The sequence below is a fragment of the Rhinatrema bivittatum genome, chromosome 19 (genome assembly GCF_901001135.1).
Source record: "Rhinatrema bivittatum chromosome 19, aRhiBiv1.1, whole genome shotgun sequence".
NCBI classification, from domain to species: Eukaryota; Metazoa; Chordata; class Amphibia; order Gymnophiona; family Rhinatrematidae; genus Rhinatrema; species Rhinatrema bivittatum.
Window position 1 is genome coordinate 30,275,724 of NC_042633.1, and position 22,721 is coordinate 30,298,444.

Sequence of the window (22,721 nt, forward strand, 5' to 3'; positions counted from 1 at the left end):
TCTTTCATTTCCATACTTTTAAAAGTGTGGAGATGTATTTAAAAATAATTGGTCAACTTTTAGTCCAAATGAAACTAATTTTAAATTTGGATAAGTCTTTTTTTATGGTTTTAGATAGAAAAAGCGTAAATCTTGAACAGAAAGTGATCATGCTGAATAATAAAACCAGTTTTAAATTAGTAGATGTAGCAAGGAACTTAGGCCTGTTCATGGATTTTGAGTTAAATTTGAAGGCACATATCACAAAAAAAGTTAATGAAGGCTTTAGCAAGCTAAGGATGTTAAAACGTTTGAAACCACTACTTTCTTGTGATAATTTTAGAAATGTGCTCCAGGTCATGTTGTTCACAGGAATTGATTATTCTAATTCCACCTTGTTAGGCGTCCCCAAATTATGCCGCCGCCCAGGTTTTAACGAACACTAGAAGAAGAGAGCACATTACCCCAGTCTTGCAAAGCCTTCACTGGTTACCGGTAGAATTTAGAATAAAACATAAAACGTTATGTATTTTACACAAAATTCTATACGGTGAAAAAACAGACTGGTCAAATTCGACCGGACTTCACGTACCCCAACGTGAGTTAAGATCTGCCAACAAAGGCCTGCTTACAATTCCTACGGTTAGATCCGCACATCTTAGCGAGGTCAGAGACCGTGCAGTATCAAGCGCAGGACCAAAACTCTGGAATACTTTACCACAAAATTTGAGACTTCAATCCAATCTGAGAACATTTAAAAAGGACTTAAAGACATGGTGGTTTCAGCAAGCTTATGGGATTAATTCACAAGACACAGGTTACATTTCAGGCTGAGAGTTAATGATTGTGCTTTTATTGTTTCATTTACTGTTTCTTTTTTAAGTAATGAATTTAGATATCTTTTAGCTGGATTTTATTTGTATTGAATGGTTTTTATGTAATTTTTATTCTAACCTATTTTTAATTTTTTTTTTTATATATTATTAATATGTAAACCGTAGAGATAGAGACTTGGTCTTCTGTATAACGGTATAGAAAAGTTGCATAAAGAAATAAATAAATTCTCTAGCCAGCAGGGATCCTCTGTGTTTGTCCCATGCTCTTTTGAATTCCGTTACCATTCTCGTCTTCACCACCTCTTCTGAGTGGACATTCCAAGGAGAAAAATAAAACAAAATATCCAGTAAGATGCTTTTTAACATTATTCCCTCAGTCCTATGATCTAATCATTTGAAAGGTTGTGAAAAACGTTTTAAAAATGAATAACACCCCTTTGGTGAGTGCCTGTGCTGGGGCATAGGACCACCACCTCACTGAAAGAGGTTGATCCAGTCCTGGCAGAGTTTCATGGAATGCTGGGAGATGTAGTTCCTAGTTATCGACCTAGTGGAAATCAGAAGTAGATCTCCAGGCAAAAGCCAGGACCGGAGTAGCCTCTCTGGATTGACCCGGGTGAGGCAGTAATCCTGCTGCTGCCGCCATCTTTCCAAGATGGCATTTGTTATTTTTTTTTTTTTTATTTACAGGCCTTTGGTGGCATGGATCCTGGTACATGGATTTTCTATACCAGAGGAGGCTGGGGCCAGGATCCGCCCACATCTGTGCACAGAGGCCTGGCCTCTGCCTCATTCCTGCTCAGAGCTGACTGCTGAAAGCAGCAGAAAGAGAGCGATCCATACTACAGCTGTGCCAGGAGAGAAGGAGGCACCTTGAGCAGAGGTGAGGCATGGGGATCTGGAGAGGTGGGGGTCCTGTTTTGCAGGGGGGTCTCTGGTCAGATCCCATTTCTGACCTCATGGCACAGTTTGCTTTTGCCTTCCAGTCATCCTTTCTCCTGTTTCCCCTCGGGGAGAGTTTTTCCTACTCATTCTTTCTGTGGCAAGTCTCTTATTTTCTTCCTTGGCGTTGCGAAACGTGCAGCTTTGTATTTTGTGCACTGTAGAAGGAAGTGCATTTTCTGCTTCTCTGCATGCAAAGTCTGGCTTCTTAGGGTTTCCAGCTCGCTTTTGGTCTGCACGTTTCGATTTCTAATTTCTGCCCACTTATTTCGTTGTGGAGAGGGGCTGCACATCTGACTGAAGTGAGAGATTTTGCATACCTGGGAACGTTTGAGTTGTGGTCACCCAGAGATTGCTCCCCCTCCAAAACCAAGGTAAGAAAAATGAATAATGCAGATTGTGCAACTGTGACTGCCTCTCTAGCCTGCCCATCTGCAACAACTGCTCAGTTTTGCAGTGCCTACAGCTCTGTCAGAGATCCTCTGCGCTTATCCCCGCTTTCTGGAATTCAGGCACCGTCCTTGTCTCCAGGGGGAGGCCGTGCCATGCATCCACTGTCCTCTCGGTAAAGAAATATCTCCTGAGATTACTCCTGCGTGCCCACTTTTGCCCTCATCCCATCAACTCTCTGTTCTACCCCCTCCCGGCTAATTCGCACTCTGGAGCAGTAAACAGAGGAGCCCAGCGCACATTTCCTGAGCCCCAGGGGGGGGAATCCGGAGAGCTCCTAGGTAGGAACATTTGCCCTGCTGGGTCAGACCAAAGTCCATGGAGCCCAGCATCCTGTCTCTCCCACTGTGACCTCAAGCAGGGCCAGTGCAAGCCTGAACTGGCGCCCTAGGCGAACCTTTGGTCATTCACACACACTCTCCCACTTAACTGTAAGGGAGAATCTTCTGGAAGTGACCGGAAGTGCCGCATGTTGACTCTGTAGATACAGAATTGTGTAATAGGTCAGGGCCTGCATTCCATCCCAGCTCCAGGCTCCTCTTACAAGAAGGCAGTACTTTGCCTATTAGAGATAAGGAATTTGCATTCACCAGTTAGAGGACTGTTATGTTAACTAAGTCATTTACTCATTGGTGTGTAAATTAGAAGCAGAGACCTACTTAACCTATTGTGTCAATTGCAATATATATGTGACATTTATTTATTTATTTATTAGCTTTTCTATACCGACATTAAAGTACACATCATATCGGTTTACATAATAACAAAAGGTGGAAAATTACAAATAACAGGGATGGGGGAGGGGACAACTGAGAGAAGGTTTCTTGTTGGAGGTTATTACTCCAGGGTTAATCCAACTTCAGACCTTGCAAGGCTAAGGCTGTAGAGACCTACTGGTATAGTTAACCGATAGCCCAGCTCCGATCTGAAACTACACACCTCATTAACGTGTCACAGCATTAAACTTTACTGAATGATTAGCAAACTTGGTCAATCTGCTCACTCCCGGGCCGATACAGTAAAGTTCACGGGAGAGCGGGCGAGCGCCTGCTGTCCTGTGCGCGCGATTCAGTAAACTAAAATATTTAAATTAGGGCCTGCGGTAAAAAGAGGCGCTAGGGACACTAGCGCGTCCCTAGCGCCTCTTTTTTGACAGGAGCGGCGGCTGGCAGCGGGTTTGACAGTCGACGCTCAATTTTGCCAGCGTCGGTTCTCGAGCCCACTGACAGCCACAGTTTCGGAAACCGGACATCGGCAAAATTGAGCATCTGGTTTTCAACCCGCGAGCCGCGGGCTGCTTTTAAATTATTATTTTTTTTTATTTTTTTAACTTTTGGGACCTCCAACTTAATATCGCCTTGATATTAAGTCAGAGGGTGCACAGAAAAGCAGTTTTTACTGCTTTTCTGTGCACTTCCCCAGCGCCAGCAGAAATTAGCGCCTACCTTTGGGTAGGCGCTAATTTCTTAAAGTAAAATGTGCGGCTTGGCTGCACATTTTACTTTCTGTATCATGCGAGAATGACTAATAGGGCCATCAACATGCATTTGCATGTTGATGGCCCTATTAGTCTCGGGGGGGGGGGGGGGTGTTGGATGCGCGTTTTGGACGCACTATTACCTTACTGAATAAGGGGTAAAGCTAGCGTGTCAAACTCGTGTCCAATTGAGCAGGATTATACAGGCGCACTGTACTGTATCGGCCTGTATAATCCTGCTCAAAGGTTTCAAACTGGTATTAAATCAGCAGCTCACTCCAGTCCTTACACAATGTCCCAGCTTGGGTCCTACCATGGGAGCCGTGTGAATGCTGCAGGGTGGGAGATGACTTCAGCGTTTCTTCTGCCTCGTGACAGCAGCCTCCAGCCACGGGAACTCTCAGTCTCCGGCCATTCAAAGGACTCCTTCACAACATGGATCCTTAATTTAAACAGAATGTCTTTCGTTTCAGAGAACTCCCTCTGTCTTGCCGAGGAAAGGGTGATCTGGCTGCACATGCCCCTTTCAAGGGGGCCGATGCAATACAGAGTGCACTGTTTAAGCCGCAGATGGACACGGGTTGTGCAGGCGCTACCTAATGCCCTTATGCAATATTAGCGCCTCCACAACACGCGGCAAAAGTAATAGTTGATGAGGCTATTAGTTACTCACCAGAAATACAAAAAAAAAAGTGTGTCCAATACTCACATTTTTGCTGAACACTCAGCGCCTGCTTCCAACGCTTTTTTTTTTTGCATCGGCCCCTTTCCTATCACATAATCAACATTTAAATGTAATATTGCTTTTAAGGGCAACTACATTGCTTGTAGTAATTCAACTCCCATAATAACAGCAGTTTGCACCTTTTTCAAACCTAACAAGCTGTACCATTATAGAGGCAAAATAATGATGAGACTCCATTCCAAGGCTTCCTGAATAATCAGAGCCAACTCCAGCACCATTCACATGAGTGCAGATAAAACTGGTTTCTCGCCTGAACAGAATCCCATAGTTTCAGATCTGGCTGCACATGGGCCCCTTTTCTGACTACAGCTCTCCAGCGAGTTTACAGCCCGTAGAGACAGCACCCAATGGGCAGTTCTTCGGTGTCACGAGTGATCATTTTTTGATAGTGACATTGTCTTCTTACTAAAGGCGGCTTACCATCGCACTCCCCTGGAATATCTTACTTTTGAATAAAAGATTTTTCTCGCTTGTTGACTTGTCGAACTTAAGCACTTCTTTCAGCCACAACATTTGCCATCCTGTCTTCACTTATTTTGCCCTTCTCTACACCTTTTCTAGTTTTGCTGTAACTTTTTTCTTGACCAGAACTGCACATAATACTCAAGGAGACGTCACCCCATGGATTGGTACCGAGGCCTTATGATATTCTCCGCTCCTCTCCAAATAATTCCTAACATTCAGTTGGCACCCAGCTGTGACTAAATTGCCAGTCGCAATGGTAGTCCTAACCCTTCCCTGCTGGGCACACTCCCCTGGAGACACATCCTCAGAGCAAGAGGATAAAGCATCAGCTGGAGGGCAGGTCCTAGCTACAGAATCACTTCCTGCCACACCAAGGTGATGCTCCCCCAGCAGGTGACCTTGCTCCTCCAAAGCAGCACAGAGACTGCAAGTATGGAGTTGGGGCCCACTCTACTATGTCCCTGGAGGTCTCCTCTATATACCCAGCTATCTGCCTCAGCTCCAAGTCTGCCGCTCTGGCCTCCAGAGGTTGGATTCATTATTAGAGCCAGGAGCTCATTGCACCAGGTGCACACATACAACCTATCGCCAACAGACAGGTGACCATACATGTGGCACCTGATGCAAAAGACCGGATAGCCCCCATGCCACGGCTGAACCTCTGTCTGCATCTTAATGTTGTTGAGTTGTTAAAGTTACTTAAAGCTGGTTAAGGAATGGGTATGCTTAATTAAGTTACAGTGTATTTTATGTTAGCATGTCAATTACCAGCAATAAGAGAAAAATTAGGCAGTTACTAAAATCAGGGTTAATTAGATGTTTCTGTAAATCCCTAATTGACTCTTATTGTGAAAAATATGTCCTTCTAATTGGGAAAACAGTCTACATATCAAAAAAAGTATGACCGGGGTGGGCGGGAATCAAACTCAATTGATTTCTTGTCCAGGAACCAGCTCTCACACCTTCTTTGAGCAAAGCACACAAAATTATTTCAACTTTCAAACTTCTTTGCTGGCACACAAAGATACATTCAGAATTAAATTTCAGCCTCAAACTTCACACAGGATTAATTCAAACTCACAAATTGCATGGGGTTGTTTGGACAGACAGGTTGAGAGTGAGGGCAATGTGCTCGAAAAGACTGTGAAGGCCTGATGGGAGGCAAGAAGGGCCAAGAATAGACTGTGCTGTGACAGCCCAAACCCAGCTCAGGCAAGGTAATAGCCCATTCCTCCTCTTTGCCTAATGCAAGCCCAGCGGTGCTACTGTAGGGAAAGATTGAATCGGCTTTGCTTGTGATGATCGGGTTCTTGCTGTTCTGTTACTGATCAGCGACGCACACTCTCTCTCCCTCTCTCCCACCCGATGACTGCGTCACTCTCTGCATAGTTACTGGTGTCTCTCTTTCTCCTATCAGATGGCTGCGTCACTCTCCGGCAAGGTCTGTGTTGTTACAGGTGCATCCCGTGGTATCGGGAAGGGAATAGCGTTGCAGCTCTCTGAAGCTGGGGCCACGGTGTACATCACAGGACGTAAGGAGGGCACCTTGGTGCAGGCAGCACAGGAGGTAAGGAGCTCTGGGGTGTCTCTGTGATATTTGAGTTTATTCATACTTTGCCTTTCTCCTTCCATCTTCTCATCTGCTCTCAGCAGAGTCAACATTTTGCTTGCATCCTCTCCATGAGGGGGTGGGTTGGTGTAGGAAGCTTACACTGCTGTTACCTGTGCTGTATCTTTGTCTGTGCCAGCCTTTACCCTCTTACTTCCCCACCACTGAAGATCCTCTGTACCCAACCCTTCGCTCCCCCATCACTGAGGATCCTCTGTTCCTATCCCAAGCTTTACCCCTTGCTCCCCCACTACAGAAGATTATTTGTATAAGACTTTGTTATAGTTTTAACCTCCAGCACCTCCCTTACGCAGCTGTTCCATGCACCTACCACCACTCCTGTGAAGAAATATTTTCTAATATTGCTCCTGAGTACATTTCCTTCCAGCCTCATATTGTGTACCCGTGTTACAGAACTCCCTTTCCACTGAAAAATACCTCATGTGCACTCTGTATGCCTTTGAGCTATTGTATCCCTCCACCCACCCACCCACACACCCCCCTCCACCCACACAATCTCCACACACACCTCCACCCACACACACCTCTCTACCCCCATCCTTTCTTACTTCTAGGGTTATATGTATTTTGGTTTTTAAGTCTCATTTCAGAAGGATGTAGACAGAATAGAGGAAATTCAGGGAAGGGCAACCAAAATTGGTGCAGAGTCTGCCCCCAAATCCCTCTCAGGATGAAACTGAAGGACCAGAATATGCATGCCTTAAGGGAGAGGAGAAACGGGGGCCAAGATTGAGAGATTCAAATGAATAATGCCTAAGAAACGCGTATTTTTCACTGGAAAGGAAATGCTAGAAGAAGTCGTGCTAGAAGGCTCAAGGTGGGTGGAATTGGGCGTAACATCAGGAAATATTTCTTCACGGAAAAGGTGACGGATGAATGAAAGAACAATCCAGGGCAGGTGATGGTGGCAAAAAATGTCAACAAAATCCAGGAAAGCCTGGGAGAGGCTTAGAGGATCTCTGGTTCCAAAGAAGCAAAGGGAATGCCAGAGACCAGCTGGGGTCCATGGCGCTGTAAATTGAGCAGAGACCAGATGGGCCTAATGCTCCTCCTCTGCAATTAGGTGCAGTCCCGTGGTGGGAAATGCATCCCAGTGGTGTGTGACTCTACGAAAGATGACGATATTCAGCTCCTGTTTGAGAGAGTCCGGCGGGAACAGAAAGGACGGCTGGATATTCTGGTGAACAACGCCTTCGCCGCAGTACAGGTAGTATTTAGGCTCACTCATTGTCCCCCCCTCACTTGGGACAGGGAACACAGGCTGATTGACCTACTCACCTGGTACAGGTGACACTCAGACTGTCAGGTATTCACCTGGGACAGGACAGATGCAGGCTATCACACTTACCTGGTACAAGAGTCACAGCTGAGAGAGGATATGTGGGGTAAAGGGGTGGGGAAAGAAATAAACAGGGTTTACCGAGGGACACTGCTGAAGGATGGATAGGGTAATGGGAGAAAGAGTCAGAGGTGAGGGATTGAAAGGTGGGAAAAAGAGGAGGGATAGATGATTGATAGGAGAAGGGGTGAAGGATGATTAGTGTCAGAGAGATAGGGGATGAAGGATGGATAGGAAGGGTCTGAGGTTTTACGTAGAGATGAGGGGTAAAGGATAGATGGAGCGAAAGGCTCTGAGGGACAGATGGTGCAATGCCAACAGATGTAGGGAAGGGAAGAAACAAAGGGGGTGTGGAGAAAGCTCCAGTAGTCAGAGTAGAGGCAAACCATGACCTCTTATTTTTCTCACCAGACAATTATAGCAAACCAGAAGAAAAAGTTCTGGGAGTTTCCTGTAACCTTCTGGGATGACATCAACAATGCAGGTCTAAGGTGAGGCCAGGTAGACATTTTGGGGAGACGCTTAACATAAGGAGGGGTTTGATGGGGGGCGGGAGCATGGTCAGCAGCAGGAAGAGAGACTGATCAGAAGTGGCTGTGTGTGTTAGGGGCTGGTAGAGATGAGATTCCTAACAGCAGCTGAGAGCTGAGCCTTTATTTGCTGCCATGTTTAGCATTTCTGTTGGGAGAGCTTCTGCCACTCATTCTGTCTCCCCCTTCTTTCTCCCAGAGGACACTACATCTGCTCAGTTTATGCTGCCCGGATGATGGTGGAGGCGCAGCGCGGTCTCATTGTTATCATTTCATCCATTGGTGGCCTCATGCACGCCTTTAACGTCCCCTATGGTGTCGGGAAGGAAGCGGTGAGAACCATCTTTCTTCCTCCTGTCTCTGCCATGCCCGAAGTCCATTTCTCGCAGTTTCAGCCAACTCCTGTCTCTCCGGGCCACAGAGAACTATGGCTTTCTGGTTACCCATAATATGCACGCTGACATTGGTGGCCCTGAGCAGAACTGAATAATATTCACTGCAATATTCCTGAAAGTCAAACCCTTTGGTGGTGCTCGTGCCCTGGAATGGTTGCCCTCATTTTATTGTGAAGCCTTGTGCTTGATTTTGGTCGTTCCCTGTCCCAACTCTTTCCATTTCTGACTTACTCCATCTCCTGCGTTCCTCGCCCCTTGCTTTCTCAGACCCTAATCTCATGCTCTGTCCAGTTTTCATCTTTCTTGCTAACACACCACCCATTCCCCCTTTCCTCCTTCTTTGACATTTTGCCCTCCTAAACCCGGGCTCCCCTCAGCGTAGTCCCAATCCATTTTGATCAATGCCTCTTGTCTTGTTTCCTTTTATTTTATCAATGGGGGCTGGGTGGAGGGGATGCGCCTTTGTATTCTCAGCGTTTTTTTCATGGCCTTTTTCTAGTGTGACCGGCTGGCAGCAGACTGTGCCATGGAGCTGCGGAAACATGGAGTGGCCTACGTGTCGCTCTGGCCAGGTGCTGTCCTAACGGAGACTGTGGAGGAATACCTGTCAAATATGGAATCCTCCGGTCAGCAGTCAGAGGTAAAGTAGCAAACCCCAAACTGATCCAGCCTACGTGGAGAGTGGAACTGGTCAAATACCTCAGAAGGAGGGGGATAACCTCCCCAAAACAATGCCACAGGGAAGTTATAATCCTGCCCCCTTCCAAAGAGAGAGTGTAAATACCTCTGAGGGAGACTGTAAGCTCCCCAAACACTATTCCAGGGGAGGAGTAATCACCACCAACACTTTTTTTCACAGGGGGGAATGTAACCCGCTGCTCCCCCCCACCACACAGACACATACCCCCCCCCCCCCTTTAGAGAGAGTGACCTTTGCGAGAGAGCAATTGACTAAAATTGCAAACACCTCTATGTTGGGTTTTCCATTCCCCCCGCCCTGCCATTAAACACATATTCATGGACAGGGTAAGAATCTGCCAAAACAGCACATTTCTTTCTTTCCAAACAATCGGATAGTGCGCCTTGTCTCAAGGCCTTCAATGGATAGCCGTAGTCCTCTCTTTCCTTGTAGAACTGAATTAGGAGAGGGTCTTGGCTTCTTGCCCAAGATAAATGATGCCCCATTCCTTTATAAAGAATCCCGTACCGCAGCCATTGCCTCTCTGGGGAAGAGAGAGGACGGACGTTTGACTAGTCTTCAGCAAAATAAAGTCTTTTCTTCCCTTGATTCTGCAGTACCAAAGGATATTCTCTAACGCCGAAACTCCAGAGCTGAGTGGGAAATGCATCGTGTCTCTGGCTGCAGGTAAATTTAAGGAGTCACAGCCTACTTGAGGCCTGGGAGTCTAGCATGTCGGCACCTATCCACTGGAGGTGAAGCAGGGGGAGGGGGGATTGTAGTTTAGGACAGTGGTTCGCAACCCCATCCTTGGGACACACTTAGCCAATCAGGATTTCACGGTACTCACAATGAAACAGATTGGCATGCTAATGCAGCAGTGCATGCAAATCAATCTCATGCATATTTATTGTGGATATTCTGAAAACCCAACTGGCTAAGTGTATGCGGAGGACTGGTTGAGAACCACTGCTTTAGAGATTTCTGTCCAAAACCGAACATTTGGCTTGTTCCTCACTGATCCCCGAGAGCACATGCTGGTACAGGTTTACCTGTGCCTGGGCCAGGGTTTAGTTGGAATGAGGAGCATGTTAGAGCAATGTTTCCCAATCCTTGCCTGGCGGCACACCAGGATATCCCTAAGAAATATACATAAGATAATTTGCATATACTGGAGGCCCAAGGTGTGCAGATCTCTCTCATAATATTCATTTTGGCAATCCTGAAAACCTGACTGGAAAGGTGTGGGTTAGGAGAGGGTTGGCAAACACAGGGTTAGACCCAGCAGCAACCTCACGCCTCTGCTCCCCCTGATCTGGGCAAGGGAAGACAGGTGTGCCTGCTGGAACCACACTCCGTGCAATGAATGCACGTGAAATAATCCATAGGTCTTTTTGTGAGTACACACCGCAGTATTAGCTGGAGCTATCTAAATTCCCCCTTCATCCCTTGTTCACAGGGCTCCATGACCTTCCACCCTCTCCTTACTACATAGTAGACCACCTCCATTGACTTTCACCTTCTCCTATCTTTACTTGTAGGGGCCCTTTGCCCTTTTCCGTGACTGACGACGTTAGTTATTGTGATGGTTTTGGGGCTCCATGCTTATCTCTGCCACCTCTCACCATTTATTCATTCATCTCCAGATCGCAATCTCATGAAACTCAGTGGGAAGGTTCTCTTGACCTGTGACCTCGCCAGACGCTATGGACTGCGGGATGTGGATGGTAAGATCCCCCATCGGGCATTCAGTTCTGGGCTAATTTCCTCTTAAGAAACATGGGATGAAGAGTGGTCTAGTGATTAGATCGTGATTCGGAGTGGGTAGTATCCTGAGACACGAGTTCTACATAGCCCTCCGATGCCAGCTGGGCGTAGCACAGGGACTAGTCACTTTAGCTGACCAGGTCTTCCACTGACTGTGTGTGTATGTATTGCCATGGGGCAAGTCATTATCTCCCTGTCTCTCATGTTTTAATTCTCAGCTCTGCCGCTGTCTCTGTGTGAGACCCTGGGACATTACCACCCTGTTTTCTCTGGGTCCCAATTGAAAGAAAGGATAATTGGTTCTTACCTGCTAAGTTTTGTTCCTATAGTACCACAGATCAGGCCAGAGTCCTGGGTTTGCCTCCCTGCCAGCAGATGGAGACAGAGAAAGTTTCAGACACTGGACATAACCCAGTGAGCCACCTGCAGTCCCTCAGTATTGACCGGTAACCCAAGCCATAACAACCACCACCTTAAATTTCTAAACAAGTTTCTAAGCAAACTCGCTCCCCGCCACTGAGACAGAAGAAGGTGAAGTTGGCCAAAAAGACAATTGAAAACTCATTTCCCAAATTTAACATAAGCGATCAGCATTGAAAATCTCTAACAACTCTGCACTATATGCAAAGCAACAGTATAAGCAGCAGACATTTTCTAAGATGGCGGCGGCCGTCCATTGCTCCTACCACGTGACAGGGGCCGACCAATGGCACCAGTAGCCCGTCACTTGGTAAAGGCAAAGGGCCACCGGCGCCATTTTGATTCCTGGCAGGCCCGACAGCCCGAGAGGGAGAGATTGCTCACGGGACCCCGCTGGACCACCAGGGCTTTTATTAAGTCTTGGGGAGGGATAGGGATGGTGGGGGGGGGGGGGGTTTGTAATAAAGTAAATTTGAAGGGTTGGGGTGGGTTTTTTTTGGTTTTTTTTTTTAAATAAATGTGCCCCTCCCCCTCGCACTAACCTGAAAAATGAATTTTTTCCAAAGTTCGGGGAAAATCCGTTTTGGGGTTCAGGTCCCCCAAACCAGGACGAATTAGGCAATTTCGTTGAAATTGCCTAATTCATGATAAACGAATGCACATCTCTAGCTTTTATACCATCTACTGGAGACAGGGAAATACTGAGGGACTGCAGGTGGCACACTGGGTTATGTACAGTGCCAGTGAGACTCTCTCTGTCTCCATCTGCTGGCAGGGAGGCAAAACCCAGGAGTCTGGACTGATCTGGGTACCTACAATGAACAAGGAATTTGTCCTTATTTGGATTCCCTCATCAACAAATAAAACATGTAAATAGCAAATACACTGCTTCACCAGCTAGATTATGACTTTGTCCTGCAGGGGTCTCTCACCTCCCGCTTCCGAGAACGTAAAGGATCCTTACTCATTCAGTGTCCCTCATCCTCCCCAATCAGTCTCTAGGGATTGGTTTTGCAGGACAGTCCCAGGATGCGTAGGGTAGAGGGGAAGGACACATGGACAGTTCTCCACATTCGTCTTCTAGATACACAAGTTGCAGTCTATTCCTGGTGGGTGTAAGTCAGAGGGATGGACACAGAGTTCTCCACATTCAGTCTCTCCAGTTGCTGCACTTGGAGTGTGAGGTTGGACCTGCTCATGCCTCGCTTTCCTTCTCTTCCCCTCTTGCAGGACGCTCCGTCAGTCAGTTCACCTCTCTGCGGAACCTGTGCGTGTTCTTTCCCTCGCTGGCCTGGCTCTCCCGTTTCATACCAGAATTTATTCGGATACCAAAGTGGATCCTCACCCTCTCTGCCAGCAAGTTCTAGTCCTTGCTCTGCCTCACTGCTGCAGTGCTTTTCCTGATCCCGTACCCAGCCCAAATCTCTCCCGATGCCGCTCCTGTCCTCTGGTGCCATGGAACGATCCAGAAAGTTTTCTTTCTTGCTGTAGTAAATATTTTCTGTGCCTTAGATGAATAAACAATTTGGGACCATGTTTGCATATGGTTGCCTCCGTGCTGAGGCGTAATCGCAGGGCACTGGCTCTATGGTAGCAGCAGCCGTGCTCTTACTCTCCTCATGCCTCACGAGAACCATGCTGACTCCTGGCACAGGGTGGCCCTTGATCTCATAGGGCTGAGCACCAGCTCCAAGAGCGGTGGGTGTGAACGGAGGGAAATCAAGGAGGATTGGCTCAGCTGTTATTAGTGGCAGAAGAGAAGTGCTTAGGGTGGATTAAAGAGATTTCCAGGCTGGAAGTGCTAGAGGCCATAGATAAAGCCCCGGGCCTAGATGGCTTGCCTGCAAGATTTTATAAAACATTTTGAGGGAAATTGCCAGGCCCAAGCGCCAACGCTTTCATTACTGACAATCCCGGGACCATCTGAGTTCTGCACCCTCTGAAATTAGCAGGGGTGAGGGGGGGAGACTACACTTTTATATTCTCTCTTCCGCCTGCTGCAAGATGGGGTAGGACTGGCAGCAAAGCCCAAGCTGTTAGCCAGCCTGTGGAGGGGGCGACCGAGGGAGCACATGAGCAGCAGCACAGCACCACAAATGTGTGTGCGCCTGTGTCAGCAGGAGCGCCAGTGCCACAGAGTGTGCGGCTGAGAGACAAAGCGTGCGTCAATAAAGTTCCCTAAATCCGAAAAGAGGAGGGCTGATCATACGAGCCCACTTGTGAAAATGATGGCGATTGCCGAACTCAACACCAATTACAGAAGAAGAAAACAGACCATGGTGGGTTGTGAGGGACCAGTCTGTATTTGTGTCCAGAGAGGAGAAAGTAATGTGGACATGGTGACAATTCATTCTTCTCCCAACTCCCACTCTCCCCCCCTCCCTCTCATTCTCCTACTCTCCTCTCCCCCACTTTGTACTTTATATTTGGGGGAGGGGGTATATTCCCCCTCTCCCACCTTTCCCTCCCTTTGAATGCTGGGCTTCCCATTTCCCACCGACTCCTCCTCTGCTCCCCTTACCACTCTCCTGCAGTCCCCAGAAGGTTCCTCCCCCCTCCCCCCCCCCCCCTTCTGCAGGCTCAGTTCATTCATCCCATGTCAGTAAGGCAGGCTTAGCTCGCCTTTCAATCTGCGACTCCCCCTCCTCAACAAGCTTGGATCACGTCCCTGAGCCCAGGCCCTGTTTCTGGAACTGCGCCTGCCTCCCCCCAGCTCTCGCCAGCACTCACAGACTCCAAGCTGGAGCCGCTCCCACAGCAGACTCTCCCCCCACTGCATGCCCTGAGCCCGAGCAGCTCAGCATTTAGTATCGCCCCAGCTGTCGGTGCTGCTTCCTGGCCTTGCTTTGGAAACCTCAGAGATAAACTGCTGTCTTCTGTTTTGTAGCAAGGAGAGCAATGTTCATCCCAATGCAAGCCCTGACTGCAGCCCCTTTTGATACTGGAGCTGCCAATTTTTTTTATTTTTTTTTAAAAAGCCTCCCCAATCACACACCACCATCTTCTCCCCCTTCCCCATCCTTCCAGTAAATTATCTTTATCCTGGTGACTGCAGGGCTGGAAGCAAAGGGCACATAGCACCTGCCGCCCCGCTGGCACACAAATCTCCATCAAATTTCAAACAAACACGTTTCCAACCTTTGTCTGCTGGCTCTTGGCTTTTTCTTAGTTTCCTCTCTGCCTTACTCCTTCCTTTTAAAAGCTTAGTTTCTGGACTTCCAGTCATTTCTTGATGTTATTTTTCCTCCATCTATCTCTCCACAGCTCATTATCTTCTCTCACCTCCTCCAAGTCTCTCCCCCCCCCCCTCCTGTCACTGCCCTCAGTTCTTCTTGCCTCTTGGTTATGGTTAGCTTTATTTATATGCCACTCCTCTCTGGGGTGGCTCACAACCATACACACATAACACATTAAAAATACAACATACTAAAAACACATGAATAAATACAGCATGCTAAAACCATACAAAAAGCATAACAAGCATCACAATAAAAATATGATAAAATCACAAACTCAAAAGCAGTTTGGCAAAAGTACAACCGAAATACTGAGGGGAATAGATAAAAAAAATAAAAATTTTGAGTTCAAAAGGAAGATATCTTTAACAAAACGCCTGCTCAAAGTGAAAGGTTTTTAAAAGTTTCTTAAAAGCTTTCGGGCAGGTTACTGATCTCAGCCCGGCTATTCCAAAAATCTGGGCCTGCAACTGAAAATGCTGATTTTTGAAGTACAGCTAGCCGCACCTGCTTAAGAGACGGCACCTCTAGCAAAGCTCTCTGTGAAGAGCGTAAGGATCTCGATGGGCAATAAGGCTTCAGCATCCTCGAAATCTATGGTGTTGCAACGGGAGCTCTTAGCTTGTAGACCAAGCACGCCGTCTTAAATTTAATTCTGGAAGCAATAGGTAACCAATGCCAGCCAAGACCGGAGTTATACGATCTCTAATTGGGCAGCAGCATCCTGTAAGAGCTACAGAGACTTGATAGCACAGGCAGGGAGGCCTAACAAACTGTTACAGTAATCGATCAGCAATGTCAGTAAAGCCTAGACTACTGAGCGAAAAGTCAGTAGGGTTGCAAAAGGACTTTCAACGGTCGCAGCGATTGTAGCTTATAAAATCCAGATTTAACTACTGCTCTAATTTGAGGAATGAATGACAATTAAGTCAACAATGACTCCTAGGCTCCTTGCTTGGTCAACAATCTTTATCTTGTTGCCATCGATAGTCACTGATAATGGAGTGGGAACAGATGAACGATGCTATAGTAGCACGATCTTGGTCTTTGATAAATTCAAAGCCTTTTTATTTGAAGCTAGCCAAGAATTTAATTGTGGCCATAATGGCAGAAATCCTGGTTTGCATTTCTGACCAAGTCCCATTCAATAGTATGGGAAAGTGGATATCATTTGCGAAGATTCAAAATCCCTCACAGAGGCCAGCCAAAATCAAACTATGAAACCTTCACTTGGTTTACTTCCCCTATCAGTTCCCCCCAGCCACACAGCTCCTTTTCACCTCTCTTCCTTTTAAGTTCCCTTCACCTAACCACTCAATCCCAGAAACATTTAACAAAATTTACTTGCACAAGCAAAAGTTTGATCAACCAACTGCTTCCGTGTCCTGAATGCCAGTTCGTTGATGCCGCCTATATGTCGAATTGGCTGCTCTGACTCCCAATTCCCTTCTGCCAGAAGCGTGTCTTCTGGAAGAGGAAGCCCATTCCAGATCGCCAAGTTATGCAGCATACAACAGACGGTGAAGATTTTGCAAACCTTCTCGGGTGTGAAAGGCAAAGCGCCTTTTGAGTTATCGAGGGCTCGAAAACGCGCTTTTAAAAGTGCCAAGGTTCTCTCCATCGCTCTGTGCGTGGTCCTGTGGGCCCGGTTGTAAGCATCCTGGCTTGCCTCTCTTGGATGCAAAAACGGGGTCATGAGCCACGTTTCCAGCGTGTATGCACTGTCACCTACAGCCGGAAAGAGAATGCGAAAATACATATTACTTTTGTTAATCCAGTCAAGGAAGAATAATCTAATGTGATGTGTATGAATGCTTACCCAAGAGCCAGCCATCACTTGATCCCTCTGCACGCATGTACTCTGCCAAGGGACTTTGGTTGAGAATGTGGGCATCATGGCTGCTCCCCGGAAATTTGGCAAAGACATTGGTGATCACATGTTGGTGGTCACAGGCCACCTGCATGTTCATACTGTGCTGTTGCTTCCTGTTTCTGTAGACTTCCTCCTCCGTACTTGGCGGGATCAGAGCCACGTGTGTGCAGTCCACAATTGAAAGCACCTTGGGGAAGCCTCCCAGAGCAAAGAAGCCAGCATGAGTGGCTCGGACCTCACTTTCTGCACAAGGAAAATGGACAAAATGATCTACATGTGCCATCATCCCATCCAGAAATTTTTCCAGACTGCGGGATACAGAGGCTTGGCTAATACCAGTAGTGTCTCCTGTTACTCGCTGAAAAGATCCCGTGGATAGGAATCTTAAGGCTGCCAACACTTTGACCTCCACGGACAGTGTGTAGGGAGTGTCAATGCGAGGTGAGAGATGGGGCCTGAGAAGAGTGCAAAGGTCCCGGATAATGGGAATGCTGAGCCGGAAACGGGAGAGAGATTCACGCTGGAGCAGCTCATCCAAACTGAGTCTGGGCTTAAAGACCCTGCGCCGAGATGCTCTTGACCGGTATCGCCCTTCATCCATAATGAGGAGGATCCTCAGGGCGACAGAGGTGCACTGATCTCCTGGATCAATCATTTCGAAGGCAAGGTTGCAAAGATTGATGCTGCCCTGGAAGGTTTGTTTTCTTTTCTAGAAACTATCTAAAGGATTACAAGCAACAGCTTCTGTTAAATAATAGCATAAAGTGGGTTAGTCCTAGGTGAGCATCAACTTGAATCCATCTAACTTGGGTAGATTAGCACATGGCCTACGGCTGCTGTGTACACCAATGAGAATTGATCGGCGTAAATTGGTAACTTCTACAAGAGCTATGGCAATAGTCCGATTCCTGAGTTCGCTCAATTGGTTGCATGAAGACACCTGCAAATAAACAGAATGGCAGAGATCAGAGGTCAAAACCTGACTACACCAACCTCAACCTAAATGTTAAAAATTGCTACCTTTCCAGATCAAGTAGTTTGTAACTCTTAACCCTTTCGCTCAAGAGCTCCTCAAAAAGTTAGTGGCTCAGTCCTTTACAAAAGCTCAAATGAATATAAAAATCAACGTAGAAACATTTCACATTCACCTCTCCCCTTGTGATGCAACATGTGCGATTCTGCCAGCTACCAAGAATGCATCCACACTCGGGTTTTTGGAATTTCAGCTCTGAGCTCCATAATATTACACTTGCCATCCTTCTGAACATTGTTATAGCTGGAGCTCCTGCAGCGAGTGACTCACACTCTTCTCCAAGCACGTGACTACCTCTCTGTGCCATCTAAGTACCGAAATGGACATTTAACATGGCAAATTTATATTAAAAAAAGATAACCTGGGTCCAGGCTGGCTGGATCATGGTATCTGGACAAAACGTGTTTATTCAAGCAATGGGTCAGTATGGGAAATCATTAATGCCACAGGGTGCACAGAGAGAGAACTGGACAGCACTTGAGGACCATAAGAGCCATCCCGGCCCTGCCCGATCGTCTCTCTTGTTGCAAGACCCCACTTTATCTTTGACTTTGCACTTTACTTCCCAACAAACATGATGTTACTATTTGAATGCTATATTGTACATTTTGCATAATAAATGTAATAAATAAAGGAGGATCTTCACTGGCCTGATAAAGAGGGGATAAAACATCTGTGACAAGCTTTCAAGAGTTAAGTCAGTCCAATAAAAGAAAAAGGTGCCATCTACTGTTTGTTGACCCTTAATTCCACGCATCCAAGTGGTCTAACATGGCAAAGAATTCTTTGCGCATTGTTACTAGAAAGTCTTCCCTCTTCCAAGCCTCCTATCAAGACCCCTTTCTCTTTTGCGCATTATTGAAACCTTTGAGGAATATAAATATTTCTATCATATCCCCCCATCTCTCCTTCCCAATGTACACATGTAGATCCTTTAGTCTCACATCTTAATTTTTTATGCAGACACAAAACTCCAGATGATCTCTCACCCACAACTTGTACAAATGCATTATCACCTCTTTTTTTCCCCTACTGGTTGTGCCCTTCGTTATGCATGTTAGTATTGCTATGGTCACTAGTTTGCAACCTTAGACCATCAAAGGCAATCACCCAGATGTGTCTCTCCTGTTTGGAAGAGGAGCCTAGGCTGAGAATGCCCCCAACCAAGCAAAATGCCAAGACCTCCAGAACAAGCCGTTTGCAGACCAAGGTTGCCCTCAAGAGGTGCATGTGGCAGTGACTGGATACTTAATTTGCACATATTCCTTGCATCTAGATGTGCACCAGTCCTTCTGCTCATCCTCTATACATCAACTGTTACATGCAATAGTTTAACAATTCCGCTCTAGAACCAAGCAATCAGATCTGTCCAAGTTAATGCTCAGATTTCCAGATGTGAAACAGGATTGATTACTCCCTTCTGGAACATCTTACATTTTAAGAAGCATCCCTGTGGAGGCTATGGTAGCTCATACCTAACAGACAGATGAAAGAGCTCTCTCCCTCTTGGTACCTGAAGTGCTGCCCCTCTCCTCTTTCCAGTAATTTGTTAAATATATTTACTAATTTTTAACCCCCCTAACTAGAGAGAGAAACCTAGGCAAGAAACATCAAATCCCTGATTTTTAGGGACTCTAAAATGGGCCTGGTTCGCCTCATACTTAGTGCCACTGGAACTTCAGCATTTGGGTCAACTCCGCTTATTTTATTTTTTTTATTGTATTTCAAATATTTATTACCCACTTTATCTTCAAAATTCTAAGGTTACAGTATCACATTCATAAACTTTTATAACAGAAATGTACAATAAATCTTTACAATTGTCATTTCTCTCTTGACTGTGAGTACAAGTCCTTAAGATTTCTGCTCTTGACTGAAAAAAGAAAAATCAGCAAGTATTTAAGCAAAGAATCACTGTTAGTTCAATAGATGCTTGGCTAGTTTGAGAGTTTCAAGTCTGCAGGCAGATTTGGCACTGTGGAATCTGTGTGTGACAATTTAGTGTAAAAACAAAATGAAGTCCTGTAGCACCTCCATGCAAAGTGAAAAATCTTCCAGAGATTTCTTGGGAAATGTAATGGGCATGCAGAGAAGGCACTGTAGCAATCCACATTGATATGTGCCAACGCATGGTTTAACTTTAAATGTGAACTGGGGAGTTTTGCCAATGACTTATGACTAACAAAATATGAAGATCTGAGAATGCATAAAGTAATAGATTGTCTACGGGGATATCTTTTTCCCCTAAGGACTGTGAGAAGATATGCACTCACTTAAAAATGACAGACTTTATGGGGATTAATTGTTATGGAGGCTTGGTGTTTTACATGCAAGGGAAAGGGAGGCATTTGGAGAATTCCAGAAAGATATAGTGCGTCCTACAGGCTTGGGGATAACTGCACGGAGCAGCAACCTTAAAAGAAAAATGGGAGTAACCTGCACAGTGTGTCATGTAGTATCTTAAGAAGCTTGTTGAGCAACCTGGATGGACCATTTGGTTCTTTTCTGTCATCACTTCTATGTTTCCTCTTACATGTCTTCTGAATTCAATTCGAGGTACCAAATGTTTGCTCTAGGAAAATGTTACTATTTGTTGTTTTTTCGTGGAGAATTCAAATGCAGAAAGGTATTCCAGGTGCTGCAGTTTCAGCAAAACAAGGTTGCATCATTAAATAAAATGTGTTGTACAATATGGCAACCATATTCTCCTAAAGAGGTTAAAGTGGTTTCCACCAATTATAAAGCGAATATAAAAAATTGTCATGAATTCAATACAAGTATATAAAGATTGAACCCTCCCACCCAAAAAAAACAACCCAAAACAAAACAGACTTCTACTGTTCTTTTTGCCCATCAGCACCTTTGGCTTCTCCTACTACCTTGCTGCCCACATTCCCTGCTATTCCCACATTATGCCAGCTTCTTAAACCCTGGATGATTGCTTTCTGATTTAATGTTGAATTCGATATTTTCATGTTTACTTACGGTATTTTCAATTTCTTTGACTTGCACTACGCTTTGAGCATTTTCATACTTTAAGGCGTTTTATAAAAAGTTATTTTCATTAATACGAATGCCTCCACAGTCTGTTCACTTGCATCCCCTCCATAACCTAAATACTCTCCCCCTCATCTTACTCTGCATCTCCCCCGCCTCCAACTTCCAAACATCCTTACTACCAGCGCCCCCGAAAAAGATTCCAAGTTGCTAACTAACAGGCTCATTTCTTCCGCCTCGCCTACCTGGACTTCAAAATCCCTCAGCAATTCACATCTCGGGACACGCGTCCACTCTGTCATCGGATCGGCCTTTTCAGTTACCCGTAGACAGGTGCCTACACGTCGCCTCCTCCCCTGCCAAGCTCAGGAACCTTTCGCAGTGGACAACAAGGTTGGAGGGGAGGGGGGCGATTCCTCCCGTCCCCTTTATCTTCTCCCTCCCCCTGGTTCCGGATTCGACCTACACCGCTAAGTCCTTCCGCTTCAGCCCAGCCGTCAGACAGAAAACCTCCCAATCACAGACCCCAAGCCGGCCAATCGCTGAGCCGGAATCGCCGGACGTTCTTTCCGGCAGTCCCTTTCGGGTTCCCTAGCAACGGACGACGCCGTGCTAACTCCCATTCAGAAATTACCAAAAGAAGCCCCTCCCGCCTTGCTGGCCTTTCCTCAACAGCCAATCAACTTCTCCCGCAGAGTGACGCGATCCAAGCTGAAGCCCGTCATCGGTGGGCCATCTGGCGGTTGGCTTAAGAAGCTGCGTAACCTATGACGCATACGGAAGGGGTGGGAAGGTGGATGAGCGAGCAACGTTTCCTAGCAGAGTTGTAGACACTGTAGGGGAGGAGCAGAGGCTTGGGTCGATCTGGGCATGCTCAGGTAATCCTCCCATCATGCACCGTGGGATTGTCAGAGGCCATTTGTTCTGTGCTTGCACATATCTGATTTGTATATGCGGATAGCTAGAAACAAGATTTGTTTTATTTCTCTTGATGTTATATCGCTGACAACCTGCGTTAGCTCCCAAGATAAATAACTCTGCTCATTCCGAAGATATCAGCTCTCCCCTTTCCTTACGGAATCCTGGGCCCAATCTGCTCCCTTTACTTTCACCAAAGGGCCCCTAAACCCTCATCCCCCCACCCCCGGCCGCAGGTGGGAAGCAATGTCCGGCCCGGAGTACGAGCAGGTAAGGGATAGAGAATCTGGCACTAATCCAGGCCTCCCCATTACACCCCCCCCCCCCCCATTCTGGCTCCCTTTTCCTGATGTCACGGGTGACTTTCAATGCATCTCAAGATCTGTGTTCCTTGTTTTACTATCTTGATATATTTAAATAGTCTCTGAGTCTATTCTTTTAAATTTCCATCTCTGATGCTGCTCTTCAGCTGTATTCGTGCCTTGCCTATAGTGGTACGACAAGAACATGGGGCTTGGATGATGATCAGCTGTTGCTTCTCAATATATGTTTTATGAGGGCAGTTTTTATCTGCAGAAATGGGGAATTTGGAAATAACACCCCCTCCCCCCCTTTGGGTTTTTGGACAAGAAACGGGCAGAGTTAGGTCAGGAGAGAGAGAGTCCATGCAGAGATTTTATTTTGAGATCCTACTTTGTGCCTCCGTTTCCATGGCCACCCCCTGAATTTTCAAAGGAAACTCAACTTGCAAGCCCTACTGGGCATTTTCATGATTGCCCCACCCTACATGCAGTAGTGTGACATCTGCATGGAGCTCTGTTGAAGGTCTATTCTTCAGCTGGCTATGCTGTATTCATGCTTTATACATATCCGTAGGATACCTGCATGGAGTTCTGATGAAAATCTGGTTTTTAGCTGTCAGCGTGGTGTTCACATTTCATGCAATGTCTGCATGAGGCTGTGAGGAAGATTTGTTCTTCGGCCATATTCTTTCTTTGTAAATTTGAATG

General features: G+C 46.3%; 3 protein-coding genes across 5 annotated transcripts in view; 2 read left to right on the forward strand and 1 right to left on the reverse strand.

Moving 5' to 3' along the window:
• Positions 1–1,541: 1,541 nt before the first annotated feature.
• Positions 1,542–13,196, forward strand: LOC115080472 (dehydrogenase/reductase SDR family member 1-like). 3 transcript variants are annotated; one of them, XM_029584665.1, is made up of 9 exons: positions 1,542–1,698; positions 6,312–6,461; positions 7,588–7,731; positions 8,275–8,354; positions 8,593–8,725; positions 9,288–9,428; positions 10,085–10,154; positions 11,114–11,194; positions 12,885–13,021. In XM_029584665.1, exons 2-9 carry the CDS (start codon positions 6,312–6,314, stop codon positions 13,019–13,021), a joined length of 936 nt encoding a protein of 311 aa, XP_029440525.1. In that variant the 5' UTR covers positions 1,542–1,698. The 3 variants fall into 3 exon arrangements, with proteins under 3 accessions (XP_029440525.1, XP_029440526.1, XP_029440527.1); XM_029584666.1 differs by lacking the exon at positions 1,542–1,698 and adding an exon at positions 1,979–2,131; XM_029584667.1 differs by lacking the exon at positions 1,542–1,698 and having other exon boundaries at positions 12,885–13,196.
• A 1,795-nt stretch (positions 13,197–14,991) lies between these two features.
• Positions 14,992–21,426, reverse strand: LOC115080463 (putative nuclease HARBI1). The gene is made up of 3 exons (XM_029584654.1): positions 21,039–21,426; positions 16,710–17,703; positions 14,992–16,618 (listed from the first exon to the last, which is right to left on the reverse strand). Exons 2-3 carry the CDS (start codon positions 17,416–17,418, stop codon positions 16,221–16,223), a joined length of 1,107 nt encoding a protein of 368 aa, XP_029440514.1. The 5' UTR covers positions 17,419–17,703; positions 21,039–21,426; the 3' UTR covers positions 14,992–16,220.
• Positions 21,427–21,681: 255 nt separating this feature from the next.
• LOC115080317 (zinc finger protein 84-like) overlaps positions 21,682–22,721 on the forward strand; it is a 44,099-nt gene continuing 43,059 nt past the window's right edge. Inside the window, exon 1 of the mRNA XM_029584468.1 lies at positions 21,682–21,981. Within this exon, the coding sequence (XP_029440328.1) occupies positions 21,958–21,981 (24 nt within the window). The 5' untranslated portion in view covers positions 21,682–21,957. The remainder of the gene's footprint in view (positions 21,982–22,721) is intronic.